Source organism: Sceloporus occidentalis, unplaced genomic scaffold (genome assembly GCF_023333645.1).
Source record: "Sceloporus occidentalis isolate IW3139 unplaced genomic scaffold, rSceOcc1.0.p SCAF_6, whole genome shotgun sequence".
Classification (NCBI taxonomy): Eukaryota; Metazoa; Chordata; class Lepidosauria; order Squamata; family Phrynosomatidae; genus Sceloporus; species Sceloporus occidentalis.
The window spans coordinates 80,600,001-80,623,053 of NW_028316986.1; the positions used below are offsets into that span (position 1 = coordinate 80,600,001).

The 23,053-nt window shown below is 36.7% G+C and overlaps 1 protein-coding gene across 1 annotated transcript in view; it reads left to right on the forward strand.

The window, feature by feature from the left end:
* SYNE1 (spectrin repeat containing nuclear envelope protein 1) overlaps positions 1-23,053 on the forward strand; it is a 437,342-nt gene that overhangs the window by 201,207 nt on the left and 213,082 nt on the right. Inside the window, exons 55-68 of the mRNA XM_089530176.1 lie at positions 1-17; positions 3,066-3,422; positions 5,021-5,157; positions 5,507-5,684; positions 6,552-6,734; positions 7,296-7,439; positions 8,321-8,476; positions 9,611-9,775; positions 10,199-10,371; positions 12,259-12,412; positions 18,949-19,092; positions 19,777-19,941; positions 21,104-21,421; positions 22,263-22,418. The exon at positions 1-17 is cut by the window's left edge and continues 148 nt beyond it. Of these exons, the coding sequence (XP_089386302.1) occupies positions 1-17; positions 3,066-3,422; positions 5,021-5,157; positions 5,507-5,684; positions 6,552-6,734; positions 7,296-7,439; positions 8,321-8,476; positions 9,611-9,775; positions 10,199-10,371; positions 12,259-12,412; positions 18,949-19,092; positions 19,777-19,941; positions 21,104-21,421; positions 22,263-22,418 (2,447 nt within the window). The remainder of the gene's footprint in view (positions 18-3,065; positions 3,423-5,020; positions 5,158-5,506; positions 5,685-6,551; positions 6,735-7,295; positions 7,440-8,320; positions 8,477-9,610; positions 9,776-10,198; positions 10,372-12,258; positions 12,413-18,948; positions 19,093-19,776; positions 19,942-21,103; positions 21,422-22,262; positions 22,419-23,053) is intronic.

A 23,053-nucleotide genomic window follows, 5' to 3' on the forward strand; every position in this document is an offset into this window, starting at 1 on the left:
AACTGGCCAAAATCAATGTGAGGAATTCTTCTGCAGTAGTTTTACTGTTATTTTTTGTTCATAAACCTTTAGATATGGCATGCTGAGTGTTTATAATACACAGAGTTTGGAAATGTTACCTTTCTGGACTACAAGTTCTGAAATGCTCAAGCCAACAAGGGGAGTGGCAATGGGTGCATCACCATTGTAGAAATAATGCAGTTTGACAGCACTTAAACTGCCATGGCTCCATCTTATACAAATCTACATTTGTGAGGCACCTTCATTCTTTGGCATAGAAGGCTAAAGATCTTGTAAAATGACAAATCTTAGGATTCCATAAGATGGAGCTACAGTACTTAAAGTCTGAAGTGTTGTAGCTCTGTCTGAAGCAGTGAATGAGAAAAGCTGAGCCTCCCTTCCTTCAGTGGAAAGACTGTGCTGGATCAAAAGCCATCTGAAGCTAAAAACAGTCCATTTGTTAATGAACGACAATATCTGAAGACAATCAAACATATTTAAAATTCACTTTATGCATTTCTTTCTGATACCACCTTTGTCCTCCGATACTACCCTCTTCTCTTAAACATTGTTTACTTCAATAACTTTAGTTGACTATGGTGATATGTTGGACATCACATGTAGTCTGATAAACAAAAATCAGATAAACAATGTGTGTGTGTGTGTGTGTGTGTGTGTACCCACCATGGATACCAAAATCCACAGATGCTCAAGTCCTGTTTTCTATTAGGGACAACGGGCACCTGTGAAGAGCAGCGTAACAGTGGCAGGCTGGGAGGGATGGAGGGGGGCAGGGGTGGCTTGGGCGGGAGGATGGAGCAGGCAGAGGCTCCAGCGGTGCAGCACTTCCCATTCCTTCCTTTTCCTTCTTCCTCTTCCACCAGGGTCTCATTCAAACCAGCCCCCCAGGATGCTGCTGCAGTGGGGGTCCTGTGCACATATAGGTCTGGAATAGCGCCTCATGGCAGAGGGAGGGAGGCAGAGGCACATCTTTGCTCAGCTACCCAGCCGCCTCAGAGGAAGTGGAGTCAAAGATCCTCACCCCTAAAGTTCCGTTGTCCCTAACGGCAGTGCGGCTGTGTGCATGCGTTGCCATTGGGGACAATGTGAGCTTACCATCCCCGGATACTTAAATCCACGGATGGCAAGTCTGCATATACTGAGAACCAACTGTATTAACTTGCAAGTACCATATCTTTAACAGAGCACAACGCTAAAGACCAATGAAGGAAAAATAGCTTCTGTTTATCTATTATATTAAATGCTTGAAAGAATTGTTAGTGTTTGAACCTTACAACTGAGACCTCAAAATGTCAATAAGCTGATATTTCTTATATTACATGCCATGTTAACTTTATAATTATTTAAAATATTTTAAACCACTTGCCATTAAAAAAAAATCCTCAAAGTTGTTTGCAGCATTAAAATACACATTAAAACAAAATCTAATAGTCAAAACAACAACATTTCAAAATACAGATATACAAAATTACCAGGGAATGGCCAAATGAGGATGTGTATTTTCTCATATTCTTTCCATTTCTAGGCCATACAACATTTATTAATACAACTGATACATGTATCACCCTTGTTGTCCCTTAGTGTCTACCGTCAATCAAATCAAACTTGTTTCTGTGTTCTAGAACAGAAATAATATTAGTAATTGTTTTTCTGAAAAATCCAAATTTTTCTCAGCAAAATAATTCTTGTGCAATACTTTGGGACATTAAATAAATTGAGAATACTGTGTGGGAACATTTTTTCTCACATAGCAGGGAGAAAAGTACTTTAATTATTCATCCACACATGTGAAGATAAAATTTGTTTTAGATTTACATTCCTGGTAAGGATATTACTACAGTCCTTCCTCCACATAACAGGGTGTGTGAACCAGCACCATAGATGAGGCCCATGTGTACATTTCCATCAGATAATGCCCTATAGAAGTGGTGAGCAAACTGCACCCTTCCAGAGGTTGCTCTTCAGCTCCCAGAATTCCTCACCCCCTCAACTACACTGGCTGAGCATGTAGTCCAAAAACTTTTCAAATGCTGCACTTGTCCTGCTGCTATTCTATAGGTGGTGGCACAATCAGAAGATCCCCTCTGAAGAACATAAACATCTAGTAGATCTGTACAGAAGGTGATGATTCTTCATTTTATCTGGGTCTAATTTTTTTAGGGCTTTATATATTAATAACATACTTAACATGCTTTTGGATGTACAGTAGACCCACCACATTCACTGGGGTTAGGGACACAGGAACACCCTGAAAATGGGGAAAGTGCAAATAAAAAACATTATTATTTTAGCTTAAAGAACACCTCTCGAACCTCTCCATCCTTCAGTGCAACTCTATGTTTAACAGTCACTGAAAGTTGACCATAGAATTGTGTTGGAGGACCTACAAATGCCTAGAGAAGTGTTCCTTCTGGAACTCTCTACATCCTCCAGTGCAACATCTGGGAGACACTGACCATAGAGTCACCCTGGAGGACCTACAGAGCCCTAGAGAGAACATATTAATCATAATGTGAATAATCAAATTCTCAAAAGTCAAAGCTGCAAATGTGGATGGCCGACTGTAATCGGAAGCCAGTGTGGATTTTTTACATACAGTTTTAATATGGCTTCATACTTCCAAGGCATTCCCAATGCATATATATCACATCGCTGTAGTCTAATTATGAGTTTACTAATGCATGTATCACCCATGTTGTCCCTTGGTATCCAACATCAATCAAATCAAACTTGTTTCTGTGTTCTAGAGAGGAAAATGAAGACATTTTCCTTCACTTTTTGATTTATGGAACTCTCTCTAATTTTGGGCTAGTTTTGATACTTTATTCACAGCTTTTCTTTTTTGTTTTGCCAACTTTGTTGTTTTAACCTTCCCCATACATTTTAATGCAGAATGTAATTTTTGGTGCAACTGCTTATGAAGGTGGAGCAGTTGGCAAAACGGCTCTCCCAACTGCTGTGTGCTCTTTGTATAGTAAGTGTGCCCTTATCCAGCTGGAGTGGATCACAGCCATGTCAGTTACCATGACAATATTCCATTGCAGGAGCTGATAGATTCCAGACAGACTGGCGAGAGCCGCCTAAACAGAGTTCAAATGCTCTCTTCTGCTGTGAAACAGAACACAACTACTCAGGGCTGCAAAGACATAGAGGCTGAAATGCAGGCCCTTCAGTCTGACTGGAAGCAGTGGGAAGGCAGCTTATTCCAAACACAGAAGGACTTGCAGGAGCTGCAGAATCAGATGGCCTTGTCGGAGCAAGAGTTTACCAGGCAGGCTGCTCATCTGGAAGAGGCCCTGCAGCACTTCAGCATGCTGCTTAGAACCTGGTCGAAAAGCCTGACCCCTCTGGAGAGTAAGCACACAGACAAAGAAATTGTGGAATTCTGGCACCAAGAAAAGGTAAACCATTTTGTTTTTATTCTGGTCTTTTATTTTAGATTTCTTTTAAAAGAATAAAATGCTGTTTAGCAAGATAGAGGGAGAATGCAGTATGCAGTAACACCTAAACTGGAAATTTCAGAATATATTTCTAACTGGTTTGGAAGAGTTGGTGTAGAAGGCATAATGTCACAGAATCTTGAAGAATGTTTATCACTTTTCGAGTGATTTCCTGGCCTCCTGTGCACACATACATTGCATTGTTTATAGCACTGAAGCTGGGGCCTCTGTGTAGAAGAAGTTGTAAGACACATCAGCTTAGTTCCTTTGGCATTACAAGATGCTATGTATTCTGCTTCATCACAACACTGAATGAATTGTTGTAGGCCATTGCCTGAACAGGAAAAATGGTGTTCAGATACTATCCATGTCTTGGTGATACTTTGTTATAAAGAGTTTAGGTTGCTAGTAATCTGACAGGTCTTGAGCTCAAACCATTCCCCATAGCTTTTTGTAAGTTACCTGTTGGGATGCATGGGAAACTATTGTTTTACTAAAACTCTGTAGAAAATTCCCCAAGTGTTGGGTAGAACTTGGCTTGGAGTATCTTAGGCAGGTTACAGACCGCCGAAATGCGGTGGTCTGCTGCCGCCGCTGGTTGCTGCGTCCTGGAACTGCAGCAGCCAAACGGCGCGGTTCCCGGACGCAGTAAAGAAGGAGCACGAAAATCGCACTCCTTGTTGCAGCCCGGAAGAGACGCCGCAAGGCGCTAGTTGTGCACTCGCGGCATCACTTCTGCCGTGCAACATGCAGACGCAGAGTGTCTGTTACGTCAAAATGGTGGCGGCGTGTGGAACAGCTGCCTCCATTTGTTACGGACTCAGTCCATGCTAGGGTTAGGGGGCGTCTGGAAGAGATGCCCCTTTCTAATCCTAGCACGGACTGAGTCCATGCTAGGGTGCCCGTTTGTAACGGGCCTTTGTTTCCTCAGAGTGGCATAGGGTGGCTATGTTTTTATATATTTATTTTTCCTTTAACATTAAAACAAGTTTCATAGCCACTATGAGTTTTTAAAATGAATTTCTCCCACTGATTTCAGAGTTATTAAGGCCAAAGTTCAACTCCTAGTTTCAGCTATAGTAGAACTAGTGAATGAATGGGATTTACATAAATGTTGAATAATCCATTAAAGAGTTGGTGGACTTATTGTAGCAATTCAATGTAAGCATTAGCTGCTTAGTCTACTGAGAAGTGGCTAAAGCTTGCAACTGTGACACAGTGATATTTATCCAGGACTTTTAGAGAATAATGTGCCACAAAAAGTAGTAACTTTAGTCATTAGTTAAATTTTCTGTACTCTTAAAACAGGGATGGAAATCATTCAGCTCTCCAGATGTTGTCTATAATTCCCAGTAGCCCAGGGCAGGAATGCTGCTGAATTCCAACAGCATCTTGAGGGCCTCCCAGCAATCAACACTTCTGTTTTTAAAAGAGCAATTTATATAAATGATACCAGTTAAAAACTAGGGTAAACAGAGGATGTCGTATAGCATTTGTAGTGCTACATAGAATTCTACAGAGAGAAATGTATGTCTTGAATATCATTTTGTTTTAATTAGGAAATGTTGGATGAACTAACAAAGGCAGAACATATGAATGATGATATTAAGACCCAGTTAAATGACCTTTGTCGATTTTCCAAAGATTTGAATATCTATTCTGCAAAGGTATCACAGTTAATTAAAGAATATAACAGGTACGCTTCCATTCATAAAATAAATAACTCATGGTTCTTGTGGGTTGTGTTCTGTGGCCTAACCATGGTTTTATAATTCTTTCAATTTTAATATATATATTAAAATAAAATAAATAATAAAAATATTGTAAAAGCACCAAGAAGTAGATTTTCCTTCTTTGCATTAACAAATGTGGTGCAGATGTTCTTTTATAATCAAACAGATGTCAGAGCAATATTAGATTGCTTAGTTATATAACGTATATTCATTTTTTATTTTGTATATCACATTGGAAGAAACTGGTTTCTTTCTTTCTGTCTGACATATTCTCAATCTACATTTTCATTGTAAAAACATGGAAACCTGAAGTCTTTGTCTTCAAGCTTCGAAAGGTTGCCTAAGTAAAGAGCAGGCCTTACAAGAGAGATTCAGAACAGCCTTCAGAGACTTTCAGCAATGGCTAGTCAGTTCAAAAATCACTACTGCCAAGTGTTTTGATGCACCTCAAAGTGTCAGTGAAGCTGCAGCAAACATACAGAAAATACAGGTAACTTAACGCACATGATTTGTCATTCTCAAAGCTGTAATAATTTCCACTTCATATGGAATTTTTCTGTTCCTTATTATATTTATGTCTCAGATGTGTGGAGTTTAAACCATGATTTACTCTGTGGATCATAGCAAGGAGTTAATTTTTAACAGCACGTGAATACAGTTGCAAATAATTGACAATTGGAAAAGAAGTATTAACCTGCAGAAAATTCTTGTTTCTTTAATTAAAGATAAGTTATGTATGATACAGTCAATAGTTTAGCGTTATGGTAATGAGACAAGGCTCCTGCAGGTTCATGTACCTTCTCCCTCTTCCTGCCATGACCATGATAAGGAGTTGAAAAACATTTGTTGTAATTTGAGATTAACTGCAGCCAAATTAGAAACAGGATAACTCCTGACCATAGTTTATGGATCTGATTGGTTTCCACTAACCATAATTTAGGGTCTTGATGACATACTATTGTACTTAATCTAAAATGGAAGTGGGTCCGTAGCAATATTAGAGATGGAAATGGAAAGTTCAGTGAACAAGACCCAGTGGGAGGTCAGACATGTTCTTGAAATGCTAATGTAACTTATGTTCAATTACAGTTGGTTTTTATTAATTCATGAGTAAGATGAAGACTACTATGTATTATATTTGTTTTTTAAAAAATTGTTGAATAGCCAAAACTATCTTGTCAGCAGTAAGGGGGAAAATGGGAGATAGACTACCTATCATGGTAAGAATGTTCAATGTAAATAAAGATTAGGACAGCAACCAGTTGCAGACACTGTTTTATTTACTAGATATAACATGTAAACTAATTCATACTTTCCCCCCAGTTTTATAATATTTGGCAATGTTTTCTTTGCTTAGGAATTCTTATCTGAAACTGAAAGTGGCCAGCATAAATTAAACTTGGTGGTGTCCAAAGGAGAACTATTAACATCTGTTTTGCCTAAAGAAAAAGCTAAATCCATCCAAACTAAAGTTGTCTCAGCTAAAGAGGAATGGAAAAAATTTATCTCCATGCTGCATCAGAAGGAAACCACCTTGGAGGTATACGACAAGCACAAAATATATTGATTCATCAGAAACATTTTTATTGTCTTGTCTTGTCCAAAAAATAGAAATAGAGTTTTATTTTACAGGAAAGAGAAGAGTCTCAAAAACCTATTGCTAAAAATATTTTTTGTATTCCAACCCATTTTGAAGTTCAGGATTTTGAATTATGCTTAAAATGACTATCAGCCAAATCAGCAGTTTTAAGACTAGAAAAGTGTATTCCTTACATCCAGTAGTCTAGCCACTTTATTTATTAACTAACTTCCACTCTTGAACAATCTTTGAAGAAAGTCTCATTTGCATAGTCCCAATAGCATTTTTGAGTAGTCCCAATTAGGAAGTCAGAAAGAGTGTACTTGGTATGGCATTTGAGTATCCAGTGGAAAAAATGGTTGGAATTGTTTACCAAATAGTGAACTTCATTGAATACCACCTCCCAGGTCAAGAGAGAGAGAGAGAGATCCAGCATAAGAAATACAGGTTTGCATCATCTTCTCTGCTTAATGGTATCTATAATGCAAAGTGTCTTATGAATTTTTTTCATGTTATTTTTAGAACTTAAAGGTTCAGATGAAAGACTTTGAAACTAGTGCAGAACCTCTTCAAGAGTGGTTAAATGAAACCCAAAAGACAGTGCAAGAAAGCAGTAATCGTCTTCATGACCTCCCAGCTAAAAAGAGAGAACAACAAAAGCTACAGGTATTGATAACACATGGGTTTAAGTTTGGTTCCCTTTAGGCAAGTTTCAGCACCAATAGTTCTTCATTTCATGCTTTGTTTCCTTATCTCATGGATAGGTCAATTCAGCTGATCAGTTCAAAACACTGAGATTTATGCTTTGTGTTTCACAAAAGTCCCTGAATCTTTGAATACCATAATATTCATTCTATTTTTGTATGCTTTTACAATGCAGAACAGATATATATCCTTTAAATGACCAGTCTTCTCCCCCCCCCCCCCTCTAATATTTTAAAACAAGAATTTAAAAGTTCATATAATTAACATTGTTATCAGGAAGAAAGTGTCTTTTTTTCATTTCAGAAATCAGACATGTATTCTGAACATTTCTCCACTTATAAGTTCTTGGTTTGATCAGCATCGTCGTCATTATGAGTATCACTTTAAAATGAAATAACACTAATCAGACTTCACAGACTTGCAAAAATATGAGAGTGATGATATTTATAAATAAGGAAACTTTTTTGCATAGACATCCATGATGTTCATGTGGTCACATTCCTACACAACACTTAGAATCACAGTTGGGAGGATAGTGGAGTGGAGATGAAGGAGTTTTATGCATCTTGCCATCAAAAATATTCAGATGTGCTTGTTGAGAAAATGTCTGCAAGAAAATCTCTGCCATGGGGAGAGTTGTCTTAATTTCCATAATGCACAACAAACAAGTAACAAATGCACATTTCTTGCACTTTAATCTGATCATCTGGAAAGTCTTTGCATCCATTATCCTTAACCCAACTTTGCTGATGGCCACCCCTTTAATTTCCTTTGCTGCTTGCCTTCTTTTTGGCTTGCTTTGTTGCATCTACCCTTAACAAAGACCTGCTTATGCTTTACAGTCTGTCCTTGAGGAAGTAAGGTGTCATGAATCTCAGCTCAACAAGCTGAAAGAGAAAGCTCAGCAGCTTTGGGAAGAACAAGCTGCCAGCAAAAACTTCATGCACAGAGTATCTCAGCTATCTTCTCAATATCTTGCTCTGAGCAATGTAACAAAGGTAATGCACCTATCCTTGCATGCTTTTTTGTGGCAGCACTAACGAAAAAAGAAAGCCCACATTCTGAAATTCTGCAGTTCTGTATGTGAAAAATGTTGTAACTTCTTGTGTTGTAAACAATATTACTTAGCAATGCATATAACAGCTTGCATACTGGCAACAGAGCATATAAACCAATGCAGGCCTAGATTCAATTGCTGCTCCCAACTAGAGTAGAACCACTGAATCAATGGGAACTTGTTAACATTTATATAAGCTTATTTGAGACTTATTTGGGACTAGGAAATGGATGTTGGTCATATCTAGGCCATTATTTTGTGCCATGACAATAGTACAAATCTGTGGGAGACACTGCTATACCACTTACAATAACCAGGTGATATGATATGGGGAAAGAGTAAGTTTAAGAGTCATAAATTTAAAAAACCCACCCCACCACATATAACATTTTTAGAAACTGTCAAACAAAAAGGTGCCTTATTACATGTAACTGGTCAGATAAAAGACAATGGGGTCCTTTAAACTGATTGATGGTTCTACAGAGGAGAATTATGCTATGTTCAGATAACACCATAATCTTCCATTTGGAAGACTATAGTGATTTCAAGAGATGTTATGCTTGATTCACCAGTGTTCCCTAAAATACAATACAAAAGAAGAAGATAAAGTTTGACATGCTATTAGCATATCTACTCCATAATACATGAAAAGTATACTTGCTCTTTAAATATATTTGTGACATTTTCCATCTTATATTATATATAGTATATTTATATATATATAGTATAAATACTCAAAATAAAATAAAATGCACTCTGTTTAAATAAAATAAGGAAAAAAATGGATGCATGTCCACCATAAATTATGAGTATATACGATATGTGTGGCGTGCATACACTAATTGCTAAATATGCATACAGTAATTCTGGACAGTTTTCACTTTTATTCCTGGCAGATGGACCTTAAGCGAAAACAGATAAAGAGAATTTGATCCAGTTGAACTATCTTACTTTCTACCCCTTGACTCATCCTGAACCTAGCCTTCTGAGATTTCCCTTTCTGGTTTTTTTCAACTCTAGTGGAATGGTAGATAATCTGAATGGTTGGTAATGTTAACATCTGTATGAATTTAAGGAAAAGGTCTCCAGAATGGACAGAATTGTAGCTGAGCACCAACAGTTCTCTCATGATCTGAAAGAGCTTCAGGACTGGATGGCAGATGCAATTCAGATGCTAGAATCCTATTGCCATCCCACTGCTGATAAAAATGCCCTTGATAGTAGAATGGCAAAGCTTGAGGTGAGTAAGAGAGCACAAGACATCTTTGCCTCATAAGTTTCTTACTAAATATTTGTGTTCATATTAAGTTTATGAGTAGAAACTTATTTTGTTTTTGTAATGTTAGCAAAAAAAAAATATTGTACACATGTACTTTTCAGGAGTAAAAAAAAACCCCTGCTTTTCTATCTGCTGTATAAATGTATAAAATCAGGTAAGATAATTTATAAATTTTTAAAGAGAAAATCTGGTAAGGTGTTGAGTATCAATATTGTTCATTGTTGCTGTTATCAAATCCCAGGACAAGCAATTCAGGAACTTTTTGTTTTTTAAAAAATTAAGAGGTTTGTGTGCAAGTGAGGTGGGGAGTGGAAAGATTTCTTTGCTTGTGCAATAACATGTGCATCTTTATGATAAGAATGGAAGGATCTGTTTGTTTTCCAGGGACTGCTTTCAGTAAAACAAGAAAAAGAAATCCAGATGAAAATGGTGCTGACAAGAGGAGAATCTGTTTTGCAAAATACATCACTAGAAGGAGTGCCTATAATAGATCAACAATTAAGAACTCTTAAGGACTCCTGGGCTTCCCTTTTGTCTGCTTGTATTCATTGTAAAAGGTAAAAGATCCGAGGAGCAAAGAGAAATGGATAAAATCTACATGTACACAACATCCAAATAAAGAGCAGTGAACTATGTATTATCTTAATTAAAATTATAAACCATTGGGGTGCAGTTGCAGAAGTCACCTGAATCTTCCCCTTGAATATTTTATTGGTTTTGGCAAGTCCAATGTATGTATAATCTTAGGATAATTTCATGATTCAATTTGCAAACTTTGTTTAACTTTTCTCTACATGAGGTTCAAGGTACAAGATTCCAAAAAGAGAACAAACAATAAAGCCAAATGAGAATCCTGAAAATATGTACTCTTAACAGATTAACTCAGAAGTGACATTATGTGAGTCACACTGTCTCAGCTTAAGAAGAAGGCAAAGTCAAAACCCCTCTGAACAAACCTTGTGAAGAAAACCCTGTGATAGGTTCACCTTAGGGTTGCTATAAGTTGGAAATAACTTGAAAGCACACACACACAAATTCTACTGAATTTGCCGCTGCTATAGGCTGCATCTACACTGCAGTATTAATGCAGTTTGACATGGCTTTAATTGCGATGGCCCAATGCTATACAATTCTGGAATTTGTTGTTTTGTAAGATATTTAGCCTTGTCTGTCAGAGAGTTCTATTTCTAGAATAAACTACAAATATAATAATAATAATAATAATAATAATAATAATAATAATTTTTATTTATATACCGCCCTGTAGCGAACCAATCCAGGTGGTTTACAACATTAAAATAACATACAGCATAAAAACAATATATTTCCCTCCCCCCTTAAAAAGTTATTAAACAACATATCTAATTTAAAACCACAATAACTAGTTAAAATAACAATAAATTAAACAAAATAATACCAACCAACAAACCACTGCAACTTCAGTTCTAAAGATAAGAAAAGGGGGCTTTGGAGACATTACTGGGGAGGGGTTTCAATAGAATGGAGCCATGACAGTTAAAGCAGTGTCAAACTGCATTAATCCTGCTGAATGGCAGTAGCCTCAGTCTTGTAATTTCTTTAAATAAATATTGTTTAGGATCAGATTATATTATTTTCCCCCTATAAATAATTATTTAAGAATAACATATGAAGAGTGAAATTTACCATAATACTCTTGTTAATCATTTTTTTTTAATATGGATCACTACAGAGATGAGTAATGGGAGTCCATGATAGTTACTGTATAATGGTATTTCGTCCTTTCATGACAAGAGGAATGAGAATCAATACTTCTATATCAGCCAAGTCAAATAGAGTTGGCCCTCCATATTCATGGATTCTTTATCCATGGATTCAACGATCGATGACTTGAAAATATTCAAAAATTATAAATTTCAAAATGCAAAACTTGATTCTGCCATCTTATATGAAGGGACACCAATTTCACTATGCCATTACATTTAATGGGACTTGAGCATCCATGGATTTTTGCTATCCATGGTGAATTTTGGAACCAAATTCCAGCAGATACCAAGGGCCCACTGTAATTCATATCAGATTTTCACTATATCTCACTTCTATCCTATTCCATCACCTCCATTGTTGTGTGCCTTCAAATCATTTCCAACTTATTGCAACCCTAAGATGAACCTATCATGGAATTTTCTTGGTGAGATTTGTTCAGATGAGATTTTCCATTGCCTTTCCCTGAATCTGAAAGAGTATGACTTGCCCAAAGTCACCCAGTGGGTCTAATGACCAAGGTGGGAATCAAACCTTGGTCTCTAGAGTCATGGTCCCAAACTCAAACTAGTACACGACACTGATCTTCTTGCAAATGTTACACTAAAACTGCACATCACAATCTTAACTTTTTCTTTGAACATGAATTTTTGAAATATATAAATTAGTTGGCATTATTTAAACGTGCCTTTAAATTTCAGCCACCTGGAAGGAGCACTCTCCAAATGGACAAGTTATCAGGATGATGTTCGACAGTTTACTAGCTGGATGGACAAAGTGGAAGCAATCATAAATGCTTCAGAAAGGCAACGTGCTGAACTGAGGGAGAAAACATCTTCACTTAGTAAATCTAAGGTTAGTGGAAAATCCATTCTTCAAAACTGTAACAGCACCCTCACGTAAACAGCCAAGAATTTTATATTATCTTCTCATCAGTAGTACCTTTGTGAAATATTACAGCAAGCTGTTTCTAAACTGTATTAAGCAGCTTTTTATTTTAGTAAGTGAAGCTGCCGTTAATAATAATAAAAAAAGGCCAGCCTTTTACAGATACAGTTATTGAACACAATTAGGTGAAAACCTAACCACTCTTAACTTGTTTAATTTGTTGTTATTGTTGTTGTTATATTGTTAAGTATTATATTATGTTATATGTTATATTTATGCATGTATATATGCATACAGGCATGCATAGAATTGTTGTCATATTAAGTGTGGCTTCAGACTTATTTGTCCTGTACAAAAGCCGAAAAAAAGAATAAATCCAACCCAGTTTCTAAATATGTGAAATTATAGAAGCTTACTATGCTTCTACAAACAATGGCACATGTAGATGTGCAGAAGGTATGTGCTTTCTTACCTGCATATGTGTTTCCCTTTCTGGAAATTATCTCATTTATGAAATAACATTGATTTCCACTTGCTATGTTAATGTTCACTGGTGAGAAGTAAAGTTAAATAACTGTTCTGTACCTGCATGCTTCGTTATGGAATATAGTTTTAATGCGTTTGTGTTCTGTTTTTCAGAAAAAAACAATTTTCTTGAAGAATTTAATGCACTATACATTATTATGTTTATATATGCAATTTTAGTTTTATTACACTCATTACCTGTATTTGGGAATATGGGAGAGAGTGAGAGACAGAGAACACTAAACACTGATTCAGATTTATTTTGTATTTACAAATACTGCTATAAGCAGTAGCTCCCATTGTACCTGGGATTTCTTTCAGGGATGTAATTCTTTGCTAATTTTGTCTTTGAGGAAAGAAACAAGTAATTTAAGCAATTTTCTTCCCAATAGAAGTCAAGAAAGCTTTAAAAAACTGTGATTTTTGAAGACTATACACAGTCCAGGAGTTATTCAATGCAAAATTTACATATCGTTCTTTCTCACAGAAATCAGCATTTTCTGCATAGTGACCAGCATTTTCCACATAGGAATAATATTTCTTTTGAAAAAATCTTTTTATTACATTTTCAGTTATTAAAAAACATAAATCCCTTTCATATATACACAGAATACATTACATTACATAACAAAGTAACTCATTTAACTCTTCCTCTATACATATAACAAAACAAACCAACATTTAAAAGACTTCCTTTCAGGTTGCATTCACCATATACAATGTATAAATTATGATTTTCTCTTCCCTAATTACATTTTTGAAACTTCTATGCATATTACCATTTTCTTTAATTTTCTTTCATTCTTGTAAAGAGCTGCTATCCATTTGTTCATTTAATTATCATTCATTATAAACTGAATCTTTACACAAACCTATAATGTTTATCAAACTATCCCACACAACCAATTTGTACTAAATCGGGTCATCTCTTACCCCAATATTTTTTAATTGGTTTCCTTTCCTCTTCTAGTTTCCTTCAGCTTTATCCTCCATTCATCAACAGATAGATTGTGTTTATTTTTCCAATATTTAGCATACAAAATTCTGGTAGTTATGACTATTTTTAATATTAACTTTCTGTTTTGTCTCCTCCTCATCTTTTACAATATTGTGGATCATGTTAAGCAAAAATAATTCAATGGTATCTGTAAAATTGCCATTATCATTTCATGTACAGTCGGCCCTCCTTATCCATGGATTTTCTATCCACGGATTCCAGCATCCACAGCTTGAAAATACACTCGTCCCTCCTGGTTTGCGGGGGATCTGTTCCAGAACACACACCCCCTCCTGCAAATTGGAAATATTGCAGATATTCAAGCTCCATTGGTTATAATGGCAGCATGCTCCCACACACACACACTATTTGGTTGATCCTCGCTTGTTGTCCACAAACAGAGAGGGATGAGCGTATTCAAAAAAAGTATAAATTCTAAATAGCAAACCTTGATTTTCCATTTTGTTCTGTCATTAAATTTAATGGGACTTGAGCATCCATGGATTTTGTTATCCACAGGGGATCCTGGAACCAAATTCCAGTGGATAACAAGGTCCTACTGTATTTTCTTATAGTATTTGGTTTCTAAGCTATATTTCCACTACATATGGTAGAAAGATCATAGTGGCTTGGCATTTCCAACATTTGGTTTTACCTTTATTATACAACATAGTCAGCATTGTTGGTTTTAGATACCCAACAGTACATCATTTTTAAGAAATTTTCTTTTGAAATTCTGACATTGAGTGAATTTATTTGTGTGATGCCAGGTCTTCTCACATTATTCTAATTCAATAACTTTGTCATTATCTTGGGACCATTTTGTAATTACCTGCCTAACTGTTTCTTGTTCAAGCTCTCTTTCTCACAAGATTTTATAGTATTTTGCTATGTGGTGACCCCTTTCATCTGTGAAAATGTCATCTAATTCATTTTTGCCTATTTCAAAACTCTCCATCCTCTTGTCCATGTTAAATCTTTCAGTTAGCTGTTTGTATAAGAACCAACTATTTGTTCATACCTTCTATTCCTATTTGCTATTTTAATGAATAATAATAATAATAATAATAATAAAAACTTTATTTCTATACCGCTTTTCCAGTGATCAAAGCGGTGTACAACAAGAATGTTAATACATACAGATTAAAGATAAAAACCACAATTCTCAAAATACATAAAAACATACAGCCAAGATTCTTTTCAGTCAATGATATGCAAGTCTATCAAGAATAATTCCTACAAAGGGTCAGACAGATATGCCAGTCGGAATAAATGTGTCTTCAGAGCCTTTTTAAAAGCATCCAAAGTGGAGCAGGCTCGGATTTCATCAGGAAGATTATTCCAGAGAGTAGGTGCTGTCGATGTAAATGACTTCTTATGAGTTGTTGTCAGTCTCACTCTCGGACATTCTAATATGAATTTCCCTGATGTTCTGAGAGTGCGGGGCGGATTATGTGGGAGAAGGCGCTCCTTCAAGTAGCTTGGGCCCAAGCCATATAGGGCTTTATAGGTAATAACTGACACTTTGTATTGGGCCCGGAAGCTAATGGGCAGCCAGTGAAGAGATTTTAATACCGGAGTTATATGGTCTGCCCTAGATGTTCCAGCGACCAATCTGGCTGCTGCATTTTGCACTAACTGAAGCTTCCGGACTTGGTACAAAGGTAGCCCCATGTAGAGCGCATTACAGAAATCTAACCGAGAGGTTACCAGTACATGTACTACCATTTCAAGGTCCTTTTGTTCCAAACAGGGACGCAGCTGGCGTATCAGCCGAAGCTGGTACCAAGCACTCTTGGCCGTCGCATCCACCTGGGATGACAGTTGTAAGGATGGATCCAAGAGTACTCCCAGACTGTGCACTTTGTCCTTTAGGGGGAGGCTAACCCCGTCAAGGACTGGATGATAAATTTCCCTGCCTGGACTTGGGGTACCTTCTATATACTTTATCCGTTGTTAAAATATATTTGTATTTCAGCTAGGACTCTTCTTTTACTCTGCTCCTATAAAAGAAAGCTTCTTGGGTTGATACCCATGTTGGTATACCTCTATAAAAGATCTTCTTAATTTTCATCCATACATTAAATAATGCCATTCTGATATAGTGATGGTCAAAATCTTTATTTTCCTTCGGCTTATTATACCACATGAATGCATGCCACCCAAATCTTGTGTTGTCTTTTCGATATTTAATATTCTTTCATTAGTTAGCTTTACCCATTCTTCTATCCAAGTTAAGCAGCTGGCATAATAATAAAGTTTCAAATTGGGGAGTGCACATCCTCTTTTTCCTTTTATTTCAGTAAGTATGAGCAATTTAATTCTAGCTTTTTTACCCTCCAACAAGAATTTGGTTAGTTCCTTTTGTCAAGTTATGAAGCATTTCTCATTAATAAGAATAGGCAAGTTTTGGAAGAGATACATTTATTTCAGGAGGATGCTTATTTTATAACCACCACTCTTCCTGAAAATTATATTCTCAGTGCCATCCATCTTTCCGTATCTTTCTTAATTCCCAACCATATCCTACCATAGTTGTTGTCAAAGCAATTAGTATTTGCTTTAGTGAAATAAATACCTAAGTATTATATCTTTTTTCTATCATGAATTTTGATTTTTCTTTTAGCTTTTCTTCATCTTATCTCATAGTATTTTTAGTTAAGATTGATGTTTTATCTTGGTTAATTTTAAATCTCGATACTTTACCAAATTCTTGCAAGGTATTCAATGATCTTTCTATACTCTTCAGTGGATACTTCAAAAAACAGACCAAATCATTCGCAAACACCTTTATTTTGTAGTTATGTCCCTGTAATCTTATCTCATAGATAGCTTGATCTTCTCTTAACATGTTGTTTAATATTTCCATGATAATGACAAATAGTAAAGGCAATAGCAGGCAGCCCTGTCTTCCTTTTTCTATTTTTATGAGTTCTGTTTTCTTCCCATTTATTATTTATTTTAATTTCCTCCTTTCTTAATTTGTCGACCAATCTGATTTGTTTCTGGCTCCAAAATGTCATTGCTTGGCTACTTGTAATTTCCTTTCTATTTCTTTTATTGTTTTCAATCAAAGTTGTTATAGCATTTGCATTTCTTATTTTAAATTTTTCTCTCCTCCGTTTCTCCATTTCTGCTCTTTGGTTTTTAGCTCTTTTAAAATTGCATTTTCTTTCTCTTTCTTCTTTCCCTTTTCTTCAGCATTGCATTTTATTAGAATCCCCCTGATTACAACTTTGCCTGCATCCCAGAATATCTTTTTTTTTAAAATATCCTTGTAGAGTTTTCCTCAAAGTAAAATTTTAATTCCTATTTTATCTTCTCTACAATGCTTTCATTTTTCAGTAGACTCTCATTCAACCTCCAAGAATATTCTACCTTCCTTTCTATTATTTCTAAAGCAGATATAATGGTCAGATTATGGTCAGATATAATTCAGTTCCCTCAATTCATGTGCTGTTTTAGCAAAGAATTTGTCTCTCTTCTCTAGAGGAGCATAAACCCCACCATCACCAATAATTTCATTCCTTTTAATGTTACCTCAACAGCGATGTATGATCCTCTCTTATCATTAAGTATTTCCTTTGATTCGTACTTCTTATTTACATAGATTATAACTCCTAGTCCTTTTTGGAGATCCCTTGTATTCCTTGCTGGCCTTTCACCAAGATTGACCATGGTTAGCTTCTGAATCAGACAAGAACAGATGTGTCCAGGGTGATATGATGATATCTATACTGACAATGTAAATAAACTAATTATAATATTAGAACTTAGATTAATTATAAACAGAACAGATCTTTTTTAAAAAAGTAATAAAAGGAACACAACACAATTCTTCAAAATAATAATTTGTTCCCTGGAACATGGTTGGAAAATTGCTGGTGGAAAGCCAAATGGAATGGGACTTGCTTTGCCTCCCATGGAAAGGAGTTCCAGAGGCTGAGAGCATTCATGAGGGAGGACATTTCTTGTAACTCCACCAGATATGTTTGCAAGGATAGTGGAGAGGTGAGAAGGGAACATCTCAAAGCTGATGCAAGGTTTTATGTTATGGAAGAATATGATCCATTTAAATACCCTGGCCCAAAGCCACGTAGGCCTTTATAGATCCTAGTCCTGAGCTGTGCCTAGAAACAAACCACAAGTTCTGTGTTAACTGGGAGTCACAACAGTGATGCTTTGTCCCTTCCACCAACTGGGCCTCTTTCCCTCTTGGATGCACACAAAATGTACTTTGTAGATTCTGAGAGACTGTGGCCTGAAACAGATGAGCCAAAAAAGCAGTTTCTGGCTGCTTCAGGGGTGTGGTATTCAGATGATGAACATCCCCAAAGTGGACGGACGCTATTCTGAAGCCACGCTGAGGAGGCTGGAGGTGGAGTTTCCAGACTAAATCTGCTCCTGCTGGTGGCCTGTTCAGGACCACGGCACTGGCCCACTTCGGGAGCGGGCCATCCATTTGCCATGTTCCTGGCCCAATCAAGACTGGAGTGACCTCAAGCTGTTCCTTCCTGCCAGTCTGCTTCACCCCTATTTCACACAGAAAAATCTCTCTGACATTCCTAAACAAGAAGTCCTAATTTTAACTGTATAACCAGATTGATCCTATTCTACAGGAGGAGAGCAACTAACAGCCCACTATTTAGAATGGTTCTTGTTTTATTTCAACATTTCTGATTGCTACAATACATTTCATAAGATCTGAACAATAGGTAGGTAGGTATATGGAAATAAGCTTCCTTAAATAAAACATGACCTTCAGTTTAGCCTGCATCTTTCCCTCTTGATGAAATGGTTGCAGCTTGAACCAGCACCGCCATCCCCCATAATAAAATAATAAAGTGTACCTTTCCATTTCCCCCTCCCGACAAGTGTTTGGGCTGTGATCACAGATGAACTAAAATGTATAGGTCTTTGCTTCAGTATACCTTGCTGTATTACCTAGTTTATTAACTTGTTGCCTATCTGTGTTCTACAGTTACTTAAGGAAGAAGTGTTTAGTCACAGTAAGCTGCTGGAGACTATTGAAGTTAAAGGCATGGGCATGACTGAACATTACGTAACTCAACTGGAACTTCAGGACATTCGAGAGAGATACCAGTTCCTCAAAGACAGGATAATGGTATTGTTTCATTTGATAGTCCAACAAACCTTCTTCTTGAATAGATTCATTTAGAGGATGTGTAGAAAGAAATGTTGTTTCTTTGTGAAGTCGAAGGCTTTCATGGCCGGCATCCATAGTTTTTTGTGGGTTTTTCAGGCTATGTGGCCATATTCTAGCAGAGTTTCTTCCTGACGTTTCGCCAGCATCTGTGGCTGGCATCTTCAGATAATGTTTGCCTGGAAAGGACTTGGCTCCTAGCAGACAATGAGCACTTTCAAGCAGACAATATACATACAAATCACTGCTGCCTTTCCAGGTCACACAATATATACAGCCAAATCCTTTCCAGGCAAACATTCTCTGAAGAAGCCAGCCACAGATGCTGGAGAAACATCAGGAAGAAACTCTGCTAGAACATGGCCACGTAGCCCGAAAAACCCACCAAAAACTATGTTGTTTCTTTGCTCATGAATTCTGGAATCTTTGCACATGACTTTTGGGCATACATGTATCTGGCTGATTTTATCCAAACTTCTAGTTAAATTTTAGTTGCAATTAGTTTACTAAAACAAGGCTGCATGTCACTTTGCTAGATCTTCTTTAACCATATAAGCACTCCTTCATGAAATCCAGCTGCTAACATATTTGGTTTGTGTTAAGAAAATTTTCCCCCCAGTACTAATGTAATATTTCTGATAACAGGAGGCAATAACTAAAGCTGAGGAAATGGTTCATCTCCATAATGAATATCAAAGGAACCTGAAGATCTTTGAAATATGGTTAGAAAAAGAACAGGATAAACTCAACTGTTTATCTCATCTTGAAGGTGATATCGCGAGGCATGAAGCAACACTCCATGAGCTCCAGGTAGAGTTATTTGAATAAATGTGTTTTGTACTGATGATTGAGGTGAATAGGGCTTGCCATAAAATGCATTGTGTCTTTATATGCAAAGCGAAAGGACCCTGTTCAGCTCTCCATCCAGCTTTAATGAACCTGGAGATCCAATTCAGGCCTAGAGGCAGAGGAGAAGTCCAGGAAGGTTGTGAATATAAAGTAGCAGATGACATTTTGTTCAGTGTCAGTGGATGTTTGTGGGTTATTTGGGAATTGGTTTGAATTATTTTAAATATGTGTTGTTCAGTTGTTCAGTTGCAGAGTGTTTGGATACAGATGATTTAGAGCTGGGGTGGGAAACATGTGACCTAATTGTTGGATTGAAGCTTTTATTAGCTGTAGTATGTGTGTATTTGTTTATGTGCCTTTAAGTTGCCTGTTGACATATGGCAACACCATGAATTTTATAGGGTTTTCTTAGGCAAAGAATATGCAGAGGTGATTTTGCCAGTTCCTTCCTCTGAAATATAGCCTACAGCATCTGGTTTTCATTGCTGGTCCCCCATGCAAGTACTAAACAGAGCTGACCCTGCTTTAGCTTCTAACATCAGATGGGGTCTGGTGCCTTTAGGGTATTTATGCAAGCAGCATAGCAAATGGCAAGGGGTGATGGCAGCTGCTTAAAATATCTCCTCAGATGAGTTTCCAGTAACAATATAAATCTTTGTGAAGTCGAAGGCTAAATCTTTTCTTATATTGTTCATGCATGCAATGGTGTAGGTTTTTTTTCTCCCAGCGTAGTAAGATTAGGATAGGTTTTTTTTTTTCAGTTTCCTTAATATTTTCCACATTTCAGCATTTTTTGTGTGTGAATATTTCCTTTGTACAAAAAGAAACATTGTTTTGTACAAAATCCAGAATGTTTTTGGAGAAATGTTTTGTTTTTGTTTTTTACACAAAACATTATTTTTCTGTGGAAGTTAAATTTTCATAAAAGATCCAAAAGTCTGAAAATTCTTGTGGCAATTGACCATTCTTTCAACAGTGTGCCTCAGTGTGTTGAACCATCCTTTCTCATTAGAATCAAGAAAATTTGCAGTTATTCTTTACATATCCAGTTCCTAGTATATTCCAGTATATACACCTAATATACATGAATGACAAAGTAATGCCAACAATTTTACATTTTTAGGAATTACAAGTGGAATGTGCTGAAGGACAGGCATTGCTTAATGCAGCACTTCATGTTAGGGAGCAAGTAGTCCCATGGGGTATACCCCAGTTGGAAGATAGAATACTAGAGTCTGTTTGTCAAGACTGGACAGTCTATCAGCGCAAGCTTGCTGAGGTCAGAACACAATTAAATACTATCTTAAGCAAAGTGAGGCTCATGGAGAATAAATATCTGAAGGTGGATGAATGGCTCAAAAGTCTGGAGGAGAAAGTTAACATCAGGACTGGCCGGCAATCTGACAGAGCCACAAAGGAGATGCAGCTGCAACAAATGAAGGTGACAAAGTTATATGATGATTATTTATAACCAATTGATGTAAATACAATTACTTTAAACAATCTGTTTATCATGTCACTCAGCTAGTTGACTACCTTATTCTAGGTACTAAAAACTAATAATTAAGGCACTTGAAAGTTGGCATTGTTTTTCAACCAACTGGTTCTGGCCAACTATCTAGTTTGTCAGCAAATTCAATACTGTATAGATATTAGGAAGCTGGAGTTCTTTACCATAAATGTTCTCCTTGTGCAGACAGTAGCTGGTATTTATTATGTGAGAGACACAAAATAAGAGAGAGATGTGTCTGTTGTTGTTGGGTAAGAGTGCAGAGGCATGTGCAGGAAGCAGTGACCAAGGGTTTGGCTGTGTTTGAATGACAGAGTCAAATGTTTGATAATGAATTGTGGGTATGTGTATGTACAAATGAATTGGGATTCATGAGTTGTGCATGTGTGACTACAGATACTCTGTGAATATTTGAAAAATATAGGAAATGTGAAAAATGTGTGTGTATGAGAGAGTCTCTGTGTTTATATTATACAAATAAAGGGTATGAACCCATATGATACCATAAACAAACAACCCCCCCACACACAAATGTTTACATATCTCTCCCTGTGGGATATTAATTTGAATTATTTTTTAAGGTTCAGCTTCAATCTTCCAGATCCCTTTTTGTTAAATAAAAAGACTAACTTTCTGTGATCAAAACTGCATGCTCATGGTTGCATATTTTATAGAATGAGAAATATGTTTCAAATTTTCTTTCTTTTTTTCTTTCAGGATCTTTAAAACCACATTTGTCATTTTATCTGAACATGTTGTTTCTTTCCTTTAGAAATGGCATGAGGAAATAACAGTATATAAAGATGAAGTTGAAGAAGTAGGACTGTTGGCCCAGCAAATTCTGGAGGAGAGTAATACTTCTAGTAGGACAGGAAGACAAGCTGCCCACCTTGCATCTCGATACCAAGCCCTTATTCTTCATGTACTGGTGAGTTCTGGATGGATATCCCCGGTCCACTCATTCTGTGTGTTATTGACATATTCAGGCCTGCACTTTAAGTGGCCTGAATTCCAATTTCTAGGATAACTTAATTTCAGCATTGGAACACAGACAGTGAGCTACAGCTTATATTTTCTTCATTCTACAGTTGACCTCACATTCACTGGTTTCCCTCTCACGGATTTGAGGATTTACAGATTTTATTAATATGTTCTCTCTAGGAATCTCTAGGTCCTCCAGAGAAAATCTGTGGTCAACATCTGGTAGGCATTGGTCATAGAGTTGTGTTGGAAGACATAGTGGATTATCACACAGAAGGCTTACTATAGTTAAAACACTGGTAAAATGCTGCAGAAGCATGAAGGTGTGATAGCCAGTCGTGCTTCTGAAGCGTCACTGAAGCATTCCCTCTCCTTTCCCATCAGCAAAGCATTTGCATAACAGCCATTTCTTCATAACAGAAGTTCCTGTTATTGAAGAAACAGCTGTTCCACAAACGTTTTGCTGATTAGAGAGAATTGGGGATGCTTCAGTGATACTTAAAAAGTGTGACCGGCTATCACACTTTCATGCTTCTGGAGCGTTTTACCAGCGTTTTAACCACAATAAACTTGGGTGTGATA